This window comes from Schistocerca serialis, chromosome 4 (assembly GCF_023864345.2).
Source record: "Schistocerca serialis cubense isolate TAMUIC-IGC-003099 chromosome 4, iqSchSeri2.2, whole genome shotgun sequence".
Taxonomy (NCBI): domain Eukaryota; kingdom Metazoa; phylum Arthropoda; class Insecta; order Orthoptera; family Acrididae; genus Schistocerca; species Schistocerca serialis.
In genome coordinates this window covers 902,726,802-902,749,429 of record NC_064641.1, presented here as the reverse complement: position 1 = coordinate 902,749,429, position 22,628 = coordinate 902,726,802, and the positions used below count along the sequence as shown (strand labels likewise).

General features: G+C 41.7%; 1 protein-coding gene across 1 annotated transcript in view; it reads right to left on the bottom strand.

Annotated features, from left to right (window-relative positions):
- Positions 1-22,628, bottom strand: part of LOC126475065 (arylsulfatase B-like) — a 202,555-nt gene that overhangs the window by 70,934 nt on the left and 108,993 nt on the right. Inside the window, exons 4-5 of the mRNA XM_050102625.1 lie at positions 11,250-11,473; positions 4,349-4,598 (exon numbers count right to left, since the gene is read on the bottom strand). Coding sequence (XP_049958582.1) covers positions 4,349-4,598; positions 11,250-11,473 — 474 coding nt within the window. The remainder of the gene's footprint in view (positions 1-4,348; positions 4,599-11,249; positions 11,474-22,628) is intronic.

Genomic DNA, 22,628 nt, shown 5'->3' with positions numbered 1-22,628 from the left:
CACATTATAATTAAAACTTTATGATTGGTTTGAAGCCTTTAATACATGCATGCGTATTGTGCAACGCCGGTTTTCAAACAATTCACATGAGAGTTACATATGTTTACATTGTCATTTGAAAATGAGGACCATATTTTGCGCAAATTGTCATTCAGATATAACATAACTTAGTAATGGAAATTGCAGTTTGTGCATATAAAGAAGCGTCAATCAACGCACACGTTTTGTAATGTTCGCCACATATTGGCTTATTAAAAACAGCGCAGTACACTGCTGTCACGCATTTCTTAGACTAGTGACAGTAAGAACAGAACATCCTTGGGCCATGTTGCGAAAGAGGTCCTTGCTGTTCCTGCACGTTTGTCTGTAATAATCTTTTTGTTACAGTCTTTGATACAGTCTTTAGCTCCTTGCGCAGTTTTGACATACTGTCTCGTTTGATGAGGCAGGGTCGTGTAGGTTGTTGACGCAATTTTAACCTCTAAAACACCCAAGCAGGGTATACAATCTCACACACTCGTTGATACTAATGATGCGATTTCTTCATGAAGGTAGATTTTCTACAGACACTGACCATAAGTACATTTGGCGTTATGAACTTGCCTGTGGACTCCGTTACTGCCACTCCAGCGATTAGCAGCGTCCGTTCCCACTTCCTTACAGCATTCCTGAAGCACCTAGTGGGATCCCGACATACAGTGCGGATGTTATGGAATTATTACTTGTAACGTACCACTATATGTACATATTACGTATCGTTAGCTTTATAGGATTAATAATGTTTTCACTAAACAGATTGAGATTTGTGCATTTCTAATAGTTAACGATTATCGATTTATTCCACTTGTTTCCTCTCCTCTGAACGGGATATTCTCTAGGAATGATGCTGATTTCCATTTCGACTGTTATAATTATTTATTTGTAAAATGCAACTTGTAATATCACTGTTTGGTCACTTTCATGTGAAACGTAAGTTTGTGCCTTACCAGATCTCAAAATTTAAAAAAAAGCGAGACAATGAATACATGTCATCTTCAAGTACTCCGTCAGCAATGGCTGTCTGTATGCAGTACTTTGGAAATATTTTCCATAAATATCAGCAAACTACCATAAATGTTAACTGTATAATTACCACTGATAAAGACAATCTTTGTAATTATGTGTTTGTCGAATTTATCTCTTTCTTATAAGTGGACCACACCGTAATTCAGGTCAAAAACAATCGATTCTTGGTTTTCATCATATTTCGATAGATTAAGGTTTTATTTAAGTTCTCTGAAAAGGATTTTACTCAAAATTTTTTTTTCTAGCATTTAAAGGGCATTTTTCTACCACGTGTGTTTATGTGCCACGCCCACTTTTCTGCCACCCACGTTTCTGCATATATTTTAGATCTTAATATCCCCTACATTGCACGTTACGGACTTTTTTTTTACTGCCGAGTGTGTTGGCTATCCTTGGAATGCAACGGTCGGTATTCTTTTACTTCTGCTGTTTGTGAACAACACGCTTTCAAACACGCGGTTAGTTTTGTTCGATTGCGAGTAATTGTTATACTTACGTTTGCAGTGCTTGTTTACCTGTCTTTTGTTGTATTTATTGAAGATGACGAAATGTAAAGGCATTTTCAAGAAACGACAATTTAGAGGAAACTAGTTTAGAAAGCTTTCTGGACAAGAGATTATGTCGCCTGGCAATTATGTTTTTAATTGTAATTCTTCATACAAGAATGTGGTGAACTCTAAGCCTTATGGAGATGCCATTATTAGCAAAATAGAATGTGTAGGCCATGTTCAAAATTGTTTGGGAACAAGTCCGAGATAACTAATTGTTTATTTGAGAGGAAAAAAGTTAGAAGATGGAAAATTGTTTATCGGACGGGTCGGTTAACTAAAACTGAAAACGAAAACTTGCAGGTATACTATGGGCAGGCAATTAGGAGACATAAAGAAAATCTGGAGGCAATGAAGGGAGATGTTTGGGCCAAAATATTCGATAAGTCCTCTACTGATAATAAGCCATGTCATGGATTGTGTCCATCAGCAGAAAATTCGTGGTGCATATACATTAGGGCTGAGGCAACTGGAGAATCTTATTCTCACCAGCATTATCTCCCTGCTGCTGTTATTACCGCAGTTAAACCTATATTCAGAGACTTGGCTCATCCTGACCTTCTAAGGAAATGTCTGCATGGGCAGACACAGAACCCAAATGAATGTTTCATCAGCATAATTTGGAACCGCCTTCCTAAAACTGTATTTGTACAATGAAACTAGGGGTTCATGATGCTGTTATTACATAGAGTTGTGGTAATATGGGAAAGTTTTGGGTACTCAAAAAGCTGGGAATTAATCCTGGTGAAAATATGATCACTGGGCTGCCATATTGCAATAAAATAACGATAGCCCATGCAGACAGGTCTGCATCTAATATGGCCAAGAAAGCAAGACAAACATCCAGGAAGGTGAAAAAGAAGCTGGAACACCTGCTACAGGGCAAAGAAGGGCCATCATATGCAGCAGGAGAGTTTAAATTAACTGTAAGTAACAAATTTCAAAAGTTTTTTCTTTAAAGTCAATTTCCCGCAAACTAAAATTTTCTGTACATATGCCTCACTATATCAGAAACTATCATAGATAAATGAATGAAATTTTCAGAGACTGTGCATAAGATAAAAGCCACCAGGTAGATGCTGTGTTTCTTGACTTTCGGAAGGCGTTCGATACAGTTCCCCACAGTCGGTTAATGAACAAAGTAAGAACATATGGACTATCAGACCAATTGTGTGATTGGATTGAAGAGTTCCTAGATAACAGAACACAGCATGTCATTCTCAATGGAGAGAAGTCTTCCGCAGCAAGAGTGATTTCACGTGTGCAGCAGGGGAGTGTCTTAGGACCGTTCCTATTCAGAATATACATAGATGACCTTGTGGATGACATCGGAAGTTTACTGAGGCTTTTTGCGGAGGTTGTAACAATGGAACATTGTACTGAAATGCAGGAGGATCTGCAACGAATTGCGCATGGTGCAGGGAATGACAATTGAATCGCAATGTAGACAAGTTTAATGTGCTGCTAATACATAGAAAGAAAGATGCCTTATCATTTAGCTACAATATAGCAAGTCAGAAACTGTAACCAGTTGATTCCGTGAATTATCTGGGAGTACGCATTAGGAGTGATTTAAAATGGAATGATCATATAAAGTTGACCGTCGGTAGAGCAGATGCCAGACTTAGATTCATTGGAAGAATCCTAAGGAAATGCAATCCGAAAACAAATGAAGTGGGTTACAGTACGCTTGTTCGCCCACTGCTTGAATACTGCTCAGCAGTGTGGGATCCGTACCAGATAGGGTTGATAGAAGAGATAGAGAAGGTCCAACGGAGAGCAGCGCGCCTCGTTACAGGATCATTTAGTAATCGCGAAAGTGTTACGGAGATAATAGATAAACTCCAGTGGAAGACTCTGCAGGAGAGACGCTCAGTAGCTCAGTACGGGCTTTTGTTAAAGTTTCGAGAACATACCTTGACCGAGGAGTCAAGCAGTATTCTGCTCCCTCCTACCTATATCTCGCGAAGAGACCATGAGGATAAAATCAGAGAGATTAGAGCCCACACAGAGGCATACCGACAATCCTTCTTTCCACGAACAATACGAGACTGGAATAGATGGGAGAACCAATAGAGGTATTCAAGGTACCCTCCGCCACACACCGTCAAGTGGCTTGCGGAGTATGGATGTAGATGTAGATGTAGACATTCACTAATATTCCCCCATTAGGGAGTTCACAAAAAAATATTTTCTGGAGAAAAAAACTTAATATGTTTTGTTAATAAATAAAAAAAGGTATTTCTTAAAAACTATAAAATGGATAAAGTAGATATTAGTATAGTTGACTCTACTAGCATCATGTAACATACAGTAAAAATATTAAGGTCCTGCATCAAATAGTTTTTTTCAGAAATGCGTCAAATACTCGCCTAAATTAAAATGGGTTAGATAGGCAGGATGCGGACCCCTTAAAACGGTGTACAACTCTGCCGCTAAGCGACAACCTGTGTAAATTCCCTGCAGAAGGCCTGGGTACAGTCCTCGGCGCTATCAAAAATTTTCCCCAGGAGACCGCATAGTGAGGCCAGTTAAGGAACTGGGAGGGCTGTGCATTCACCCCACAATGCGCCGTTGGTTAGAGGACGTCAGAGCTGCTAGTCAGCGTCGTGTGCTCCTCAAGACCGAATTGCGGAGTTCATCTCGACACTGTATGGTCGCTCGTATGGTCGCTGGAAAATGAGGCGTGGAAGGAAAATTTGGAAGGCGGCACTGTTGGTCAAGACCGAGCTCACCTGCGTACACCCGGCGGTTCGGGTCTGAGATGTAGCCGAAGCGACTGATGTACTCCTGCGGCGCTTCCAGCAGCCTCGCTGGATTCCCGGCGTGCATTGCGAGGTGCGCCAGGTAGAGGAAGAGCGGCTTCCGGGTGTCGTGGTCCCCGATCAGCCGTTCTGCCTCCTCTGTGAAGACGTCGGTGGCGTAGCGCCCAGAGAGGTCCCACGCGGTGCTCATGTTGCGCCGTAGGTCGTACCCGTTGAGGTTCTACCAACAGGTGCACGGAGATGTATGAATACACAGTCGCGTGACTCTACTGAGATAGCTGGCTTCGGTCTTCAAGCGTCTGCCAGTTGAGTTTCCTTAGAATATCCTTGACATTCTCCAATGAACATACAAATCTGTGACCATTGGTGCTGCCCTTTTTTGTATATGTTCAGTATTCCCAGATATTTCCAGAATGAGATTTTCACTCTGCAGCGGAGTGTGCGCTGATATGGAACTTCCTGGCAGATTGTTGGTAGAGCACTTGCCCGCGAAAGGCAAAGGTCCCGAGTTAAAGTCTCGATCCGGCACTCAGTTTTAATCTGCCAGGAAGTTCCATATCAGCGCACACTCCGCTGCAGAGTGAAAATCTCATCCTAGAAACATACCCCAGGCTGTGGCTAAGCCGTGTCTCCACAGTATCCTTTCTTTCAGTAGTGCTAGTTCTGCAAGGTTCGCAGGAGAGCTTCTGTAAAGTTTGGAAGGTAGGAGGCTAGGTACTGGCAGAAGTAAAGCTGTGAGGACGGGGCGTGAGTCGTGCTTGGGTACCTCAGTTGGTAGAGCACTCTGCTCGCGAAAGGCAAAGGTCCCGAGTTCGAGTCCCGGTCCGGCACACAGTTTTAATCTGCCAGGAAGTTCCTATTCCCAGTTAGTCCCATTTGTTATGGTTCCAAGTCACATGAATTATATTGCAGAATATTTTTATTTATTTATGTAACTGATCTGATTCGGGCCATCAGGCCCTCTCTTTTATTGGACCAGGATTTCACACATACAGTAGCTATTACAGTATAGTTACCTAAGAAATAACAATTTTAATATGACAACTAGTATTAAAATGATATGAATGTCTGAAGTGGTAGTATGAATAAATTATACAGAATATGAACCAACAAAGTTAATAGTTGCATTACTTCTATTATTGCATCTGCTGCCACTAACAGTGTCATTAATAACAACAATAATAATTATAATAATATCAATGGCAATAGTTGTGACATTAATAACGATAAGGATAGTGGCTAATGTTGTTGTTGTGGTGGTCTTCAGTCCTGAGACTGGTTTGATACAGCACTCCATCCTACTCTATCTTGTGCAACCTTCTTCATCTCCTAGTACCTACTGCAACCTACATCTGCTTAGCGTATTCATCTCTTGGTCTCCCTCTACGATTTTTACCCTCCATGCTGCCCTCCAATACTAAACTGGTGATGCCTTGATGCCTCAGAACATGTCCTATCAACCGATCACTTCTTCTAGTCAAGTTGTGCCACAGATATTCCTCTTCTCCTCAACCCTATTCAGTACCTCCTCATTAGTTATGTGATCTACCCATCTAATCTTCGGCATTCTTCTGTAGCACCGCATTTCGAAAGATTCTATTCTCTTCTTGTCAAAACTATTCATCGTCCATGTTTCACTTCCATACATGGCTACACTCCATACAAATACTTTGAGAAACGACTTCCTGACACTTAAATCTATACACGATGTTAACAAATTTCTCTTCTTCAGAAACACTTTCCCTGCCATTGCCAGTCTACATTTTATATCCTCTCTACTTCGACCATCATCGGTTACTTTGCTCCCCAAATAAAAAACCTCATCTACTACTTTAAGCGTCTCTTTTCCTGATTTAATTCCCTCAGCATCACCCGACTTAATTCCACTACATTCCGTTATCCTCGTTTTGCTTTTGTTAATTTTCATCTTATATCCTTTCAAGACACTGTCCATTCCGTTCACCTGCTCTTCCACGTCCTTTACTGTCTCTGACAGAATTACAGTGTCATCGGCGAACCTCAAAGTTTTCATTTCTTCTCCATGGATTTTAACACCTACTCCGAATATTTCCTTTGTTTCCTTTACTGCTTGCACAATATACAGATTGAATAACATCGGGGATAGGCTACAACCCTGCCTCACTTCCTTCCCAACCACTGCTTCCCTTTCATGTCCCTCGACTCTTATAACTGCCATCTAGTTTCTATACAAATTGTAAATAGCCTTTCGCTCTCTGTATTTGACACCTGCCACGCTCAGAATTTGGAAGAGAGTATTCCAGTCAACATTGTCAAAAGCTTTCTTTAAGTCTACAAGTGCTAGAAATGTGGTTTTGCCTTTCCTTAATCTATATTCTAAGAAGTAGTAGGATCAGTATTGCCTCATCTGTTCCAATATTTCCACGGAATCCAAACTGATCTTCCCAGAGGTCGGCTTCTACCAGTTTTTCCATTCGTCTGTAAAGAATTCATCTTAGTATTTTGCACTCGTTACTTATTAAACTGACAGTTCGGTAATTTTCACATCTGTCAACACTTGCTTTCTTTGGGATTGGAATTATTACATTATTCTTGAAGTCAGACTTCTCTTCCCCAGGAAAGACCTTTTGTTAGTGCTAGTCTGCTTGTTATATCCTTATGGGTTAGTTTGTTGCCTACGTAGCAGAATTCCTTAATTTCATCTCATTCGTGACTAACAGTCCTGATATTAAGTTTCTGGCAGTTCTCGTCTCTGCTACTTATCAGTACTTTCATCGTTTTTCGACTTACTCTCTGTCCATATTTTGGACTCATTAGACTGTTCATTCCATTTCGCAGATCCTTTAATTATCCTGACATTTAACTTAGGATAATAATGTCATCAGCGAATCTTATCATTCATATCGTTTCACTTTGAATTTTGCTTCCACTCTTGAATCTTTACTTTATTTGCAACATTGCTTCTTCAATGTGTAGCAGAAACAGTAGGGGCGAAAGACTACATCCCTGTCTGACACACTTTTTAGTACGGACATTTCGTTCTAGGTCTTCTACTGTTATTGTTCAGTTTTGGATCTTGTTCATATTAAACATTATCCCTCTCTCCCTATAGCTTACCCCTATTTTCCTCAGAATTTCGAAAATCATGCACTACTGTACATTGTCGAACGCTTCTTCCAGGTCCACAAATACTGTGAACGTGTCTTGATTTTTCTTTAGTCTTGCTTTCACTATCAACCGCAACATCTGAAGTGCCTCTCTGATGCCTTTACCTTTCCTAAAATCAAACTAATCGTTCCATAACACATATTCAATGTTCTTTTCGACTCTTCCTCATATTATTCTTGTCAGCAACTTGGATGCATGAACTGTTTAGCTGAATGTGCGATAATTCTTGCAGTTGTGGGCTCTTGCGGTCTTTGGAATTGTGTGGATGATATTTTTGGTTCAGATGGCTCTGAGCACTATGGGACTTAACTTCTGAGGTCATCAGTCCCCTAGAACGCAGAACAACATAAAGCTAACTAACCAAGGACATCACACACATCCATGCCCGAGGCAGGATTAGAACCTGCGAGCGTAGCTGTCCCCCTGTTCCAGACTGTTGCGCCTAGGACCGCTCGGCCATTCTGGCTGGCGCAAACTGCTGGTGGCTCCATAAGAGTCAGGGTTGTGTTTATAGTAATGGACTAGGTCCTGGCTACTTGGAGATCATTTGCAGCCATTCGTGGACTTCACGATCCCAAAAAGCGACGGAATTTTTATGGATGATAGTGCGCCATGTCACCTGGCCACAATTGTTGGAAATTGATTTGAAGAACATTCTGAACAGTTCGAGCGAATTATTTGGCTACCCAGGATGCCCGAGACAAATACAGTATAGCGTTTATGGGACGTAATCGGGAGGACATTTCGTGCACAAAATCCTGCAGTTGTGGACGGTTATAGAAACAGCGCGGCTCAGTTTTAGTCAGGGCACGATTTTTTGAGTCCATGCCTCGTCTAGTTGCTTCGCTACGCCGGACAAAAGGAGGTCCGACACAATATTAGGAGGTACTTCATGACTTTTGCCACCTCAGTGTATTTGGAAATGGCGCTGAAGATTTTGTAGTTAAGTTAACGTTTCAAATTTGATGACATTTTGCTGGTGAACGTTATCGCGATGCCTTGGATTTCGGCAACAGCTGTGTTCCTTGCTGGAGGTCCAAATACTTACGGATGTCGTATCTATTCGGAAGAGCAAGTAAGATACAAAAAATAGACTAGCACAGGGAAAGAGGGAATTCCTGACCAAGAGAAATGTACTAGTATCAAACAAAGGCCCTAATTTCATACCTACATTTTCTGAGGATGTGCATTTGGAGCTCACCATTGTATGAGCCAGGCTCATGGACTGTGGGCAAACCGGAAGAAAAGAGAATAGAAGTGTCTGAAATTTGGTGCTACAGAAGAATGTGGAAAATCAGGTCGACTGATAAAGAAAGGAATGAAACGTTTCTTAGGAGAATCGGCGAAGAAAGAAACACACGAAAAACACTGACAAGAGCAAGGGACAGGGTGATAGGATATGTGTGAAGAGAACAGGGGTAACCACCAGAGTACTAAAGGAAGCTGTAGGGTGTAAAAACTATAGGGAAAGACAGACATTAGAATGCATCCAACAAATAATACGGCGAAAGTGCTACTCCAAGAGGAAGAGGTTACAACAGGAGAGGAATTCGTGAGAAAGAAAGGTCGGTCATAAATGCGATTACAATGAGGTCACAAAAGTCATGGAATAACGAGATGCAGATTTGCAGATTGCGGTAGGATCCCGTACGGAAGTTATAAGACGGCAGTAGATTGGCGGAGCTGAACTGAAGTGTTTCATATGAAAAGTTTTTCGACGTGATTATGGCCGCATGGCGGGATGTAACAGACTCTGAACGCGGAATGCAGTTGGGTAGTTGGAGCATGGGATATTCCATTTGGTAAATCTTTAGGTAATTCAATATTCCGAGATCCACAGTGTTAAGAGTGTGGCGAGAATGCCAGATTTCAGGAATTACTTCTCACCAATTGTTTCCGTAGTGTTGTCAGTGATAGAAGACAGACAAGCAGTACTGCGTGAAATAACCGCAGTGGGACGTACGATGAATGTATCCGTTACAACAATGCTGCGAAATTTGGCATTAATGGGCTGTGGCAGCAGACTACACAAGTTGCGAACAAGGCACCGTGCAAACTGGTATTGGCTCCACAGTGGTGTGGGCTGTTTCATCCATGTAGATCAGATTTAAAATATAGTAGCTGCTGCCTTTGGTGGTAAATCCGTGTCGAACTGAACTGAGTAGCGATAACAGCGGTTTGAGAGCTGAAAAGAATCATGGGGGTGTTAAGCTATCCACGTGAACTAGGCCACTCTCGATTTAATGGTTCTGCTGTTGTTTTTAAGGAGTAGATACGTCTTCCAGCGCGTCAGTGGGGATGGAAGTAGATTGTTGATTCTACTGTTTGTGTCGTAAATCAGCAGAACTTCAATGAACTATCTACGTAGAACGGAATCTAATGCTTATTTGGAATCTACGTGTCACATTTTCATATGGTCATTGGTATGCTATCACAGTTTCTCACCCAAACGGGTTGGTCTACGGATACCTAGTTAGATATTGCCGGACTGAAAGGCCAAATCTTTCAAAATGAAATAGAATCATACATAAATAAACTATTATTAAATCCGAAATCCAGACTAAAATAATCTACTCCGCAGAAACTGTGGGGTGGGGAAAATGAAATTTGACAAGAAAATATTTCACACATCATAAGGTAGGTATCCAAACTTACATCATTCACACGAAGGAAAGATGGTACATGGACCCTTGCTTGTCTGAAAGTGTATAAAATATTTTCTGTACCAGTTTTGTTTTATAAAAACTGCACAAGGGTGCTAGATGTTGTGGGTTGGCAGGAGAGCCAACACCGGTTTACTAGAGGAAGCCGAAAGGCACGCGTTTTAGCTCACGCAGGCTGGCGTGAGGTCTGGAACAGGACAAGGAAATTAGACTTTAGAAAAACGGACGTAGCTGGTGGAATACTTAACTTTAATCCATAAGTGGTGAACCTCGCTCTTGACGGTACATTATTCATAATATCAGTAGTAACTGGTAATGGCGCCCTGCTAGGTCGTAGCAAATGACGTAGCTGAAGGCTATGCTAACTATCGTCTCGGCAAATGAGAGCGTATTTTGTCAGTGAACCATTGCTAGCAAAGTCGGTTGCACAACTGGGGCGAGTGCTAGGAAGTCTCTCTAGACCTGCCGTGTGGCGGCGCTCGGTCTGCAATCACTGATAGTGGCGACACGCGCGTCCGACGTATACTAACGGACCGCGGCCGATTTAAAGGCTACCACCTGGCGGTGACACCACACTAGACACTATTACATATCATGCTTTACTTTATTTTACGCACCCAGATAACAGTGCATGTAAAAGTCTCGTTTCTGGAACCATGATGTGTGCCAAATCCTCCCGGCAAATTAACCACGGGAGTCAGTGTCCGTCCCAGCCTGGATAAGTTCGTAAGCGGTTTCTCACATCCTACTAGGTAAACATTTGACTGTTACCCAAGTAATGTCTCAGTTACATGATTCACAAACAGTTCGTAAGCTTTCACTCAATTTCACACATGAATAACACCACACGCAGACAGCTGGGATCCGCACAATCCGTCCTGAGCGTTGGGTGTGTGTGTGTGTGGGGGGGGGGGGGGGGGGGGGCAGTGTAATGGGTTGGTGACAGGGAGGGCATCCATCTATCTCTTAAATTTATCATGACAAATCCATCAACAACGTGCCAACAGTGCGCCCATGCTGCAGACGAAGGCACAAGGCAAGAAGGAGATGTGTTTCCTTACCCCGGCCTGCAGGATGTAATCGTAGTAACCGACGAAGCCGTTCCAGTAGCCCAGGTGGGAGTCGAAGCCGCGATAGGTGGGCGTCAGGTCGGCCCTGTGGTAGCCCAGGTGCCACTTGCCCACGGCCCTCGTGACGTAGCCCAGCTCCTTCAGGTACTGCGGAAGGATCTTGCCTTCGGGAAGGCCGCGCGGTTCGGCTGCGTATATTGGGACACCCTGCATACCTGCAAATACACAATATTTACTCCAGTCTCTAAGCGCGGCACAAAGTACTGATGTTTAAAATTTAGCAGTTATAGAATACAATGAACTACTAGAGCTGGCTGTTGCTAAGGCCAGTTTCCAACTTGGTTTGGCCAAGGGAAACTAGCATTAAATATTTCGACGCGTCAAATCGAAAGACTAGCACCGGCGACCGATATGCCCGACGGGAGGTCCTAGTCACACGATATTTACTTATTTATAACATAGTGATCCAATTTTTCGATTCGATCCGTTAGAAATGATCAGTGAAAGCCTGCAACAGTAAAAAAATGGGTTTATTTTTTGATAACTTTACTGCCTCTTTCAAATCCTGAAGGTGGCAGGGGCCAATACAGGGAGCGAAAGGCTATTTACAATTTGTACAGAAATCAGATGGCAGTTATAAAAGTCGAGGGGCTTGAAAGGGAATCAGCGGTTGGGAAGGGACTTCAAATGGCTTAGCACTATAGGACTTAACATCAGAGGTCACAGTGCCCTAGAACTTAGAACTACTTAAAGCTAACTAACACACATCCATGCCCGAGGCAGGATTCGAACCTGCGACCGTATCGGTCGCGCGGTTCCAGACTGTAGCACCTAGAACCGTTCGGTCACCAGGGCCGGCGAGAAGGGAGTTAGACAGCGTTGTAGCCTATCCACAATGTTATTCAGTCTGTACGTTGAGCAAGCAGTAAAGGAAACAAAAGAAAAATTCGGAGTAAGAATTAAAATCCATGGAGAAGAATTAAAAGTTTGAAGTTCGCCGATGACATTGTAATTCTGTCAGAGACAGCTATGGACCTGGAAGAGGAGCGGAACGGAATGGACAGTGTCTTGAAAGGATATTAGATAAACATCAACAAAGGCAAAACGATGATAACGGAATGTAGTCGAATTAAATTGTGTGATACTGCGGGAATTAGATTAGGTAATGAGACGTTTAAAGTAGTAAATGAGTTTTGCTATTTGGGGAGCAAAATAACTGATGACGGTCGAAGTAGAGAGGATATAAAATGTAGACTGGCAATGGCAAGGAAAGCGTTTCTGAAGAAGAGAAATTTGTTAACACCGAGTATAGGTGTAAGAGTCAGGAAGTCTTTTCTGAAAATATTTGTATAGAGTGCAGCCATGCACAGGATAGAGTAGCATGGAGAGCTGCATCAAACCAGTCTCTGGACAACAACAACTTTATTGCTACCAGTTACGATTTTCTTTCCATTGATTGTGTTGGTTCTGGACAGCAGGGTGAAATGAAAGATTTAATTGATTGAATTGAGTTACCATTAACAAACTTATTAAACTACAAATTACCTTTACAACGAAACTTCGTTGTTTCCGATTTGTATCCTGGACAGTACTACTCAAAACCTGGTTCCTACCAATATTAATCCGGTTTCATTACAAAGTGGACTAGTAAACAATCAGTCCTCATCCGCATACGTACTTTAGATCATAATTAACCACCGAAGGCCTCACCTCAAGTCCGCAACTCGTGATCGTGCGGTAGCGTTCTCGCTTCCCGCGCCCGGGTTCCCGGGTTCGATTCCCGGCGGGGCCAGGGATTTTCTCTGCCTCGTGATGACTGGGTGTTGTGTGATGTCCTTAGGTTAGTTAGGTTTAAGTAGTTCTAAGTTCTAGGGGACTGATGACCTTAGATGTTAAGTCCCATAGTGCTCAGAGCCATTTGAACCATTTGAACCTCACCTCAAACAATGCAGCGTTATCCACATGGCACAATATGCAACAACTTCAGTTTACATAGATTTTAATAACGACTGATTCTCAAAAGTCTAGCCGCATTAAACGTTCAAGTTAGCCTGCGGCATGTAGGCTGGCCGGTACATCAAAACACTTTACACCGACTTCTATGGAACCAGAGGTATCAGACTGATGGAAAGATAGTAGCATTTTTCCATGACTTTAAAAAACGTAATAGATATAGGTCTCGGAGAATTTAGTCATCAATAATATGTTCCCCTGCACTATTCGCAAAGTCTGCCTGCGCTGGGGTAACTTCTCGATTACGCTACTGCAGATATCACGTGGGTTTGAGGCGAAGAGCTGGTCGAGACATGTTCGGAGCACATTATCATCCAGAAACGAAGTTCATCGAAGGTTGTTCGATAGAGACCGGAAGAGATAAAAATCCGAAGTCACAGGATCAGGTGAATAAGGTGGTTGCAGAATGACCTCCCAGCACAGCTGGTTATAGATTTTTTCGTCAGTCTTACAGAACTGGGGCGGGGAATACCGTGGAGTAGCATCACTTCACGCAGTCTTCCTGGTCGTTTTTCTTGGGCTGCGTTTGCAAGACGTCTCAGGTGTTGACAGTAAATGTCAGGAGTGATGGTTACACTTCGGGGAAGCAATTCATAGTACAATACATCGTACTTCCTATGGCTCTGACCACTATGGGACTTAACATCTGAGGTCATCAGTCCCCTAGAACTTACAACTACTTAAACCTAACTAACCTAAGGACATCACACACATCCATGCCAGAGGCAGGATTCGAACCTGCGATCGTAGCAGCCGCGCGGTTCCGGACTGAAGCGTATAGAACCGCTCGGCCACCACGGCCGGCTACACCGTACTGTTTCAGCAAAAAATGGTTCAAATTGCTCTGAGCACTATGGGACTTAACATTTGTGGTCATCAGTCCCCTAGAACTTAGAACTGCTTAAACCTAACTAACCTAAGGACATCACACACATCCATGCCCGAGGCAGGATTCGATCCTGCGACCGTAGCAGTCCTGTTTCAGCAGATACATAACATTATCTGATGTGGATGCGGACAGGTCTTTGTACAGGCAGTTGCTGCATTGTTTGTGCTCAACCATTCCTATCTTTTTCGTAAGTTAGCACAAAGTCACCATTCTAGTTACCAGTAACAATAGAGGATTGATGTCGAACAAGAAGAAACTCTCAAATGACCACCCGCTGATTTTAGTGATTTTGGCTGAGAGCATGTGGTACCCATACACCCGATTTTTGAAGCTTCCCCATTGCTTGTAAACGTCGCACAGTGGCGGAATTTTCACAGTTACTCACAGTTGCTGCTTATCGAGTACGCTGACGTGGATCATTGTGGATTAATGAGTGTAAAAGAATCTCATCAAACCCAGAATTTCTTCCTGATCGTGGAGAGTCGCTAACGTGAAAACTATTCTTCTTACAACGAGAAAACCATTTTCTTGCCGTACTCTGTCTAATTGCATTACCCCTAGAGACGGCACAAATGTTTGTGGCTGCCTCCGGTGCTATGACCTGTGAGGGCAACGATACTGTAACATCATTTTATGGTACCCGCTCGAAGCAGTACACCTATAGGCAAATGTCTAATATATTTATGTGCGGTGCTCACAGTTAGGTAGCTCGTCCATTAAGTGTCAACTGCGCACACTACACTGGCGGGTCACATATTCCACTTCGACCTTTAAGACACCGAGCTGCATCCACAGCTGACGCTCGCGCTCTGCAGTCAACAACATACTCGGAACACCGCGAAGGTCCTGTGTCCACCGCCTGCAGCCCGGAAATATCGCCGTTTGCTCCGAACAGCGCTCCGCCCAGTTACTCAAAGAATCAGCGCGGTGTCAGCCTTGCAACCAAAAACGAAATCGTGCTTGTCTGGCAATTTTTTTTTTCGAATACGAATTTCGGGAAATGATTCCCATTTTCCAATCTGTTTTCAGAATTCTATGCTATTTACTTGTGATGTATTCTGTGTAAGAGGTTCATTATCGTTCCTTTGTTCTTTATCGCAATATAAATATTTTGCAATTCTATAACTGTTCATCGGACCTTATACAGATTTGGCGGAATATCTGGAATTAAATCTTCTGCTTATAATCTGCTTGATACCGATTTCTGTAGAAGTTTAGACGTATTAAACATCACACAAAATTTTCTACACAGAGCGCATATTGAATATAGGACATACACATAAACAAACAGTTACAAAGATGTTTTCGCATGTAGTTAGCAGAGATAACACTTTAGGTCGTTGACAGACTGTAATATGCTTTCATACAGTGGAAATCATTGTTAATAATATGCAGCATTATTTGCCTGTATATTCGACGGCACTTTTTTCTGCGTGTCACTGTTTTTATTTAAGTATACCTTCACTGCATCTAAGGACTTTACTGATTCACTTTCGACTTTTGCTTTTATTTTCTTTTTTCTTTTTATATTTTAGTTTTTATTGAAGTGTGAATATATATCCAGTTCTTCTTATAGCTCCATTTCTAGTCGTTATTTAGTCGGTGGAGTACCTTGATATTTTTCCCTACTTTCCGAAACGTGTCTCTTGCATTGTGTATATGTGTGTCTGTTGCTAATGTGTGTCTCTTGTGTCTGTAGATTTCAATGTGCTCTGTATACCTGTTTTTGAAATCTCAACGTGTTTGTCCTAGTTAGAACATGCAGCTCTTCTGCCGTGTTATTTCTTATCTGCCATAATTATACTTAATGTTACGTGTTAGTTTTTGTTCTACTTCATTACATGTACATAACACTATTTTTACTTTGTGGTTTTCTAAAATATTTGCAACCTTCTGTGATATATTGCCTATGTATGGAAGTCTAGCTATGAATTTATTTTTTACTTTTTCTTCAGTATTGTGGTTTGTGACTACGTGTTTCGTCACTTTGTCTAATGAAGTGTAAACCATAGAAGCAGTATAGTCATTGACAACTGCAATTCGTTTCACCATTTTTATTTCCTGTTCCATGTTTTCTTGGGCCAAAGGTACTTTAGTTGCCCTTTCTAACACTGATATGTATGCTGCTTGCTTATGCATGGTTGACTTACGTGAGGTTGCATCGACTGTGGTGTTTGTCACAATTTTTTCCCCTTACATTATAAGGTGCTTGTGTTGTTGTGTCTCATGTTATTTACGACCAGGTAACTGATGCTTTTGGCCGGTTGGAGTGGCCGAGCGGTTCTGGGCGCTACAGTCTGGAACCGCGCGACTGCTACAGTCGCAGGTTCGAATCTTGCCTCGGGCATGGATGTGTGTGATGTCCTTAGGTCAGTTAGGTTTAAGTAGTTCTTAGTTCTAGGGGACTGATGACCTCAGAAGTTAAGTCCCATAGTGCTCCGAGCCACTTGAACCATCTGAATGATGCTTTTGTGTTGTTCATGTTCCACTGTAAACATATCTACTGCTGTAGACTAATGAAGTAATTTGGAATGTCTACTATGTTTTTGGCATTCACTTTTATTAGCAGTGGTTTACGATTATGTAAGCTGTGATACCAGATATACATGACCCCATTACCAAGCCATGTGGGTGGTCACAAACAATGTCATTAAATGTTAATTATTATAACTTGGAGTTAGTTGGAGAAGTTCCATGAATTCAATAATCTCTGTGTATACAAATTTTTGATATTTCACAAATTAATTTTGGATTGCCTTTACACCTTTTTTTGTATAGGTGTGTTCGAGTAGATGCTGGAAATGTTGTATGATTAAAATTAAGCGTCTTGAGCCAGTTATGTGGCTTTCAGTTCTTCAGCTAGTATTATTGTTTTGGAAAATATTTCTCGCTAAGCGCATTGTTTAATCTGAATTAATAGTTTTGCAACAGGTTGCATGCTGGACTGTTTTACCATACAACACGTTTGATTACCGTCTTCTTGTATTTTTTGCTATGTTGTTAAATGTTTATGCATAAGGTCAAATTGCTTACTGTTTCTGACAAGAGGAAATGTATGTTCCTTAGATGTTCCTTTATTTTAGTTTGAAACTGATTTCGCGTCTTTTAGCTTGTTCTGAATGTTGTTAACATCAAATACTTCATTTCTTTTGCCATGAACTCCTTTTAGTTCGGTATGCACAATGTATTGACTTTCTGACTACTATGTGTTATGTTTGCTTTACAGTTTATTATTTATGGAATTTGATGTCTTTGTGGCAGATTGTATGGTGTTTGTGTCATTTACTGTATATATTTAGACCTAAACTTTTCTTTTTTCATTTATTTTTCAACAAGTATGCTTATTTTGTTATATTTTGCCACTTTTATGATAGAATTTACTTTTGTGGTATCAGATGCAGTTTTAGTTACAGTTAATTACTTAGTTAGCTATTGTTGCGTGTTCCATGGATAATTTTGTATGACAGATCATAATGAAGGAGATGAGTCATTTTACATTCAATGCACAAATTAATTTGTACATACAGTCACATTCTGATCTTTTGTAAGTTTCTTTATTTTTATTTTTTATTAAAAAAGGGAACAGTTACACAGATATTAGTTAGTAATTCCTACCACCGCTACTTACACATTACAGTAACAGACGTTAAGGAGTCGTTAAGGATAAATTTTCTCAGTTTCGTTTACAAATTTTACTCTGCTGTCCATCAGACACTTTATATAACTAGAAAATACACCATTGTTGCTTTCGAATTGTAGTGTATTACTTACATTAAACTTCATGAGGGACTAAATATTATGTTACTACAACATGTTGTGTGCCATAAAGACATTCTTTCTTAAAAACAAATTACCCAAAACTTTATTCCTAATGACATTACTGAGTGAAAATATGCAAAATACGTCAACTTACTGACTCGCCTCTCCCCAAGATTTGTAATGATTCCAAGGGCAAATGTGACTGAACTAAGTTGTTTTAGAAGTTACAAAATGTTTTTTCCCAGTTTAAATTCTCATCAACATGGACTCCTAATAATTTTGATGTTTATAATCTTTTTATTATTTCCTCACCATGTGCTACACGTATCGTTGGTTTAGTACAGTTTGATGCGCACAACAGAATATGCTGTGTCTTCTTAAAATTGTGGGTGAGACTGCAGAAAACCAGTCACTGATACATTTAAGAACGTTATTTACCATTTATTTAGTGTCTGTACATATGCTTGGATTGATTGCAATCCTAGTGTCATACGCAAATAGAACTAGTTCTGCTTGTCGTGTATTAGACGGAAGATCGTTTGCATATATGAGGAACAGTAGTGCACATAAGAATGAACCTTAGGGAACCTCTTGTATGATTTCTCGACACTCAGAATTATGTCCTTCGACTATTTTGCTTGAATTACTACGTACTATTTTCGGCATTCTTTTGGTTAGATATGACGTCATCCATTGATTGGCTATACCACCAGTCCCATAAAACGTCAATTCATGTAGCAGAATTCACACTGTCAGATGCCTTAGAGAGGTCGCAGAAAATGCCAACTTAAGCTGTTTGATTATTTAATGCTCGTAAAATCCGTTGAGTGGACACTAAATGGCATTCTCAGTAGAACAACACTTCTGAAACCCAAGCTGTGGCCGGTCGGTAGGCCGTGCGGATCTAGGCACATCAGTCAGGCGCCGCGTTACCGCTACGGTCGTAGGTTCGAATCCTGCCTCGGGCGTGGATGTTTGTGATGTCCTTAGGATAGTTAGGTTTAAGTAATTCTAAGTTCTAGGGGACTGATGACCTCAGATGTTAAGTCCCATAGTGCTCAGAGCCATTTGAACCATTTTTGAACCCAAGCTGTGATTTACTAAGGATACTTGTACTATTGTTGCTGAGGTGGGGTACTATTCCAGATTACACCACCTTCTTAAAAATGTTGGAGAATGGCGTCAGCAGTGAAACAGGTCAGTACTTACTAAAACACAATAATCACCTTCCTTAACGAGGGTTTAACAACTGCATATTTCAGTCTCTCTGAAAAATGGCTTGAGTTACTGATGTATTACATATTTCGGATAAGGCTGGACTTATTACATGGGAACAAATCTTTAGTACTTTATTAGAAAGTTCATCAAAACCAAATGAACTTTTGTTTTTGAGAGAGTATATAATTTTCTTCAATTCAAAAGGATAAGTTAGTGATACGCTCGTATGATTGAATTTTATGAGCGTTACATTTCTAACATACTGCTCTGATTTTGCTCTTAAACTTTTTCTCACTATGATTTCCACTATATTTAAGAATTTATTATTAAATGCATTTTCTACCTGTGATCATCATTTATGCATCTTTTGGAGTATGAATGATGAAGTTGGGATTATGTTGTATCAGTTTTTATGGAGTAGGCTATTTTCCCTTTGGTCGAACTGCATGTTTGTGTTTTTCACTAGACTTCTGTGAAATGTTTGTGTTTTTTGTCATATATTAGAAGGATTAATTTGATATTTTTTTTGGATATGAAACTCCGCGTTTCCTTCTAATCTGTATTGACTACGTCTCATATGTGCTTCCATATACTTGCATAAATAGTGAGTTTCACGCTGTGGGCTGTTTCTGTCTGGTTTCTGAGTAGCTGTCTGATAAGTTCTTCTTATTGCGTAACTTCATCAGTTTCGTATTGCAGCAAAGACTACAGGACAATATAACACAACGTACCAACCAGTCAACCAGTGATGGCAGAACGGCGTGCTCCAACAGCAGTACTGCAGTACCCGGTCGCAGAAATACTTCGGTGGCTGGCCCCATATCATTTATTTGTTTGCGAAGGCCAGTCTGAAGCCCATCACGCAATAATACTTTTTACGTGTATAGAACAATGTTTCCTTTATCCAATGTGGACGTTTTCGACTTGAAATAGTATAGATGTGTCTGAGCGTAAGGTTGTCTGGTAGAAGTGCAGTGTAGGTACAGAACATGCCACGCAGCCAATGGTGGATGGTACAGTTCAATGATTTTCTTGTTACACTCGTGTAGGACTCATTCGAGTCCGTGATGAGCGACCTTACTTAGCCGCATATTGCACGCTACTTCACAATGCTGTGTCTAACACCAGCACCTCAGCTCTCGCAGCAGTCAGTGGAGCAGGCCAACATTCAGCCCAGCTGTGGTCAGCGATGTTGCCCAGTGGCAAACCTCAGACTGGCGGCCGGTGAGTGGAGGCTGGTGTTTGTTCACCCTGCAGCTCGAGGCTCGGAAGACCTCAGTTCGGCTCTTGGCCATCAGCTGAAGCACCAAGATATGATAGTCAAGATGTCGAGATGTTGAAAGAAGTGGGAGGCGTTGTGGCGGAAGCCTACACAGCAGACGACAACGCATAGCGTGGCTGCTGCTATCATTAGTCTTGTCGGTTGGCTAGCAACATAACAAGGCAGCCATTGCTTCTGCATGTCTCACGTACTCGCCTCGCTAGCCGCCATTGCCTCGGCAACTAGGTTGTGGTTGTGGAGCCACTGGCAGACCTAATACTGAGTCGCTGAACTACTGCAAGAGACCTGATAGGTCACCGTGTCTGTCTAACTTTATCTGGGCCGTTTTCACACTGGGTACGATCGTGACTATTTCGTATGACACCCATACAAGTATCACTGTATCAAACACAGCGACGCATAACTTAATCGGCATCGTTGTGTACATAGTTCTGCGTAGTTAGCGCTTACTCAACTTTCCCACTAGAACGCGCCCTGCTAAGCACAACAGCACAGGCGCAGCGCTCGTCCGTCTACGCATTACGAGATGGCGCTGCCTTAGAGACGGACCAAATTCTGCTTCCGCCGATCCGCGTATTAATATGTAATGCAGCCAATAAGATTGCTGCTAACGTAGAACCTTTTCACCTCATGGATCACACTCGCGCAGTGATACCTGAATGCAGGAGGTATTATAACGAGTGTACAGAGCTCCGATTAGTCAATCTGCAATTGTCTGCACCAATCTGTACGAGTCCGCATTAGGCTGTACCATTCTATAGTCAAGTTTCAGTCTGCGCCTAATAAGGTTATCATACTCCTGTATATAGCCATGAAGAGAAATGTATAGACACTTTGTTAAGTATCAGAGATATGTGAGAATAAGATTAATGTACCAAGACCAAAGGAACTTCAGATTGTCAATTGTAAATAGCATCCAGAATCAAGTTACATAAGGTTTATGCTTTTTATTATTTTAATAAATGTGTGTGAAAATTAATCAAGTTCTGTTTAAAGTTGGTCACCGTCAATCTGCTACTCTAAGCGTGCAAGTGCATTTCTATCATCTGACATAATGGCAGAAGATAAACACGCCCCGATAAGACCACGTGACATATTCTGACACTTTCCTACTTCGTTAGAGCAACAATTCAAATAATCTGATGGTGTGTGTACTGAAGGTCTTACAGTACGCACACCACAGGCATAAATTTAAGCATGAGAGTGTTACATCTATAAAACATCTAGGGGCTCTAATTGTGCATCATAAATACAGCTGTAAGCATGAATCTTCCATATTTGAGCATATTTCCTGTTCTCACCCACCATTAACAATGAGAACATGTTCTGTGGTCAGTGATTTGCCCCAGGAGTAAATGCTCCAATCGTTTTATGGATAAAATTCACTAAACGCATTGAAATTAAACGAATGGGTAAATGGAGATTAAACGGATGGCGGTACAATGATATGAAATGATTTCACTTCCAGTCGTTGAAATGTATTGAGAAAGCTACTATGTAAAGAGTACACAATGACAATTGAGAATCTCTGCCAGACTGTGACCTGAAACCAGATCTCCGGCTCATCAAAATGGTAGTCTCAACCATTTCGTATGTTTTCAGCAGTTGGGATATGACAAATATCTAAGGTGTCTGTTGTAATAAACTGGAAATCCGGATGGAATCCCGGTATGGTACAAATTTCAGTTATCAGCACACATTCACTGTATTGTTCTGCTGTCGTGTGACATGTACTCAAGGACCTGTCCATTTGAAAATTGCTGAAAAACAAAAAATGGCTAATAGCAGTTGAAATTAACCTTCTTCTCCTTTTCCTTGGCCTTACACCGACCTTTCACGGGGTCGTCATTTTAAGGAGGATATGACAATGTTACTGCCATAGTGTGCCGACTGCCTTGCGGTAACGGTAACACCGGTTCCCGTCACATCACCGAAGTTAAGAGCTGTCGGGCTTTGCTAGCACTGGGGTCGGTCACTGTCCAGTTCTGCCGAGCTTTGTTGGCGAGCGGAGTACACTCAGCTCTTGTCAGGCGAATTAAGGAGCTACGTGACTGAGAAGTAGCAGTCCTGGACACGAAAGCTAACAAAGGCCGGGACAGCAGTGTCTTGACAACATGCTCCTCCACATCCGCGTCCAGTGACGACTGCCGTCTGAGCATGACCCGGGGGTCGGACGCTACCGTTGGGCTTTCCGAGGCCCAGTGTTATT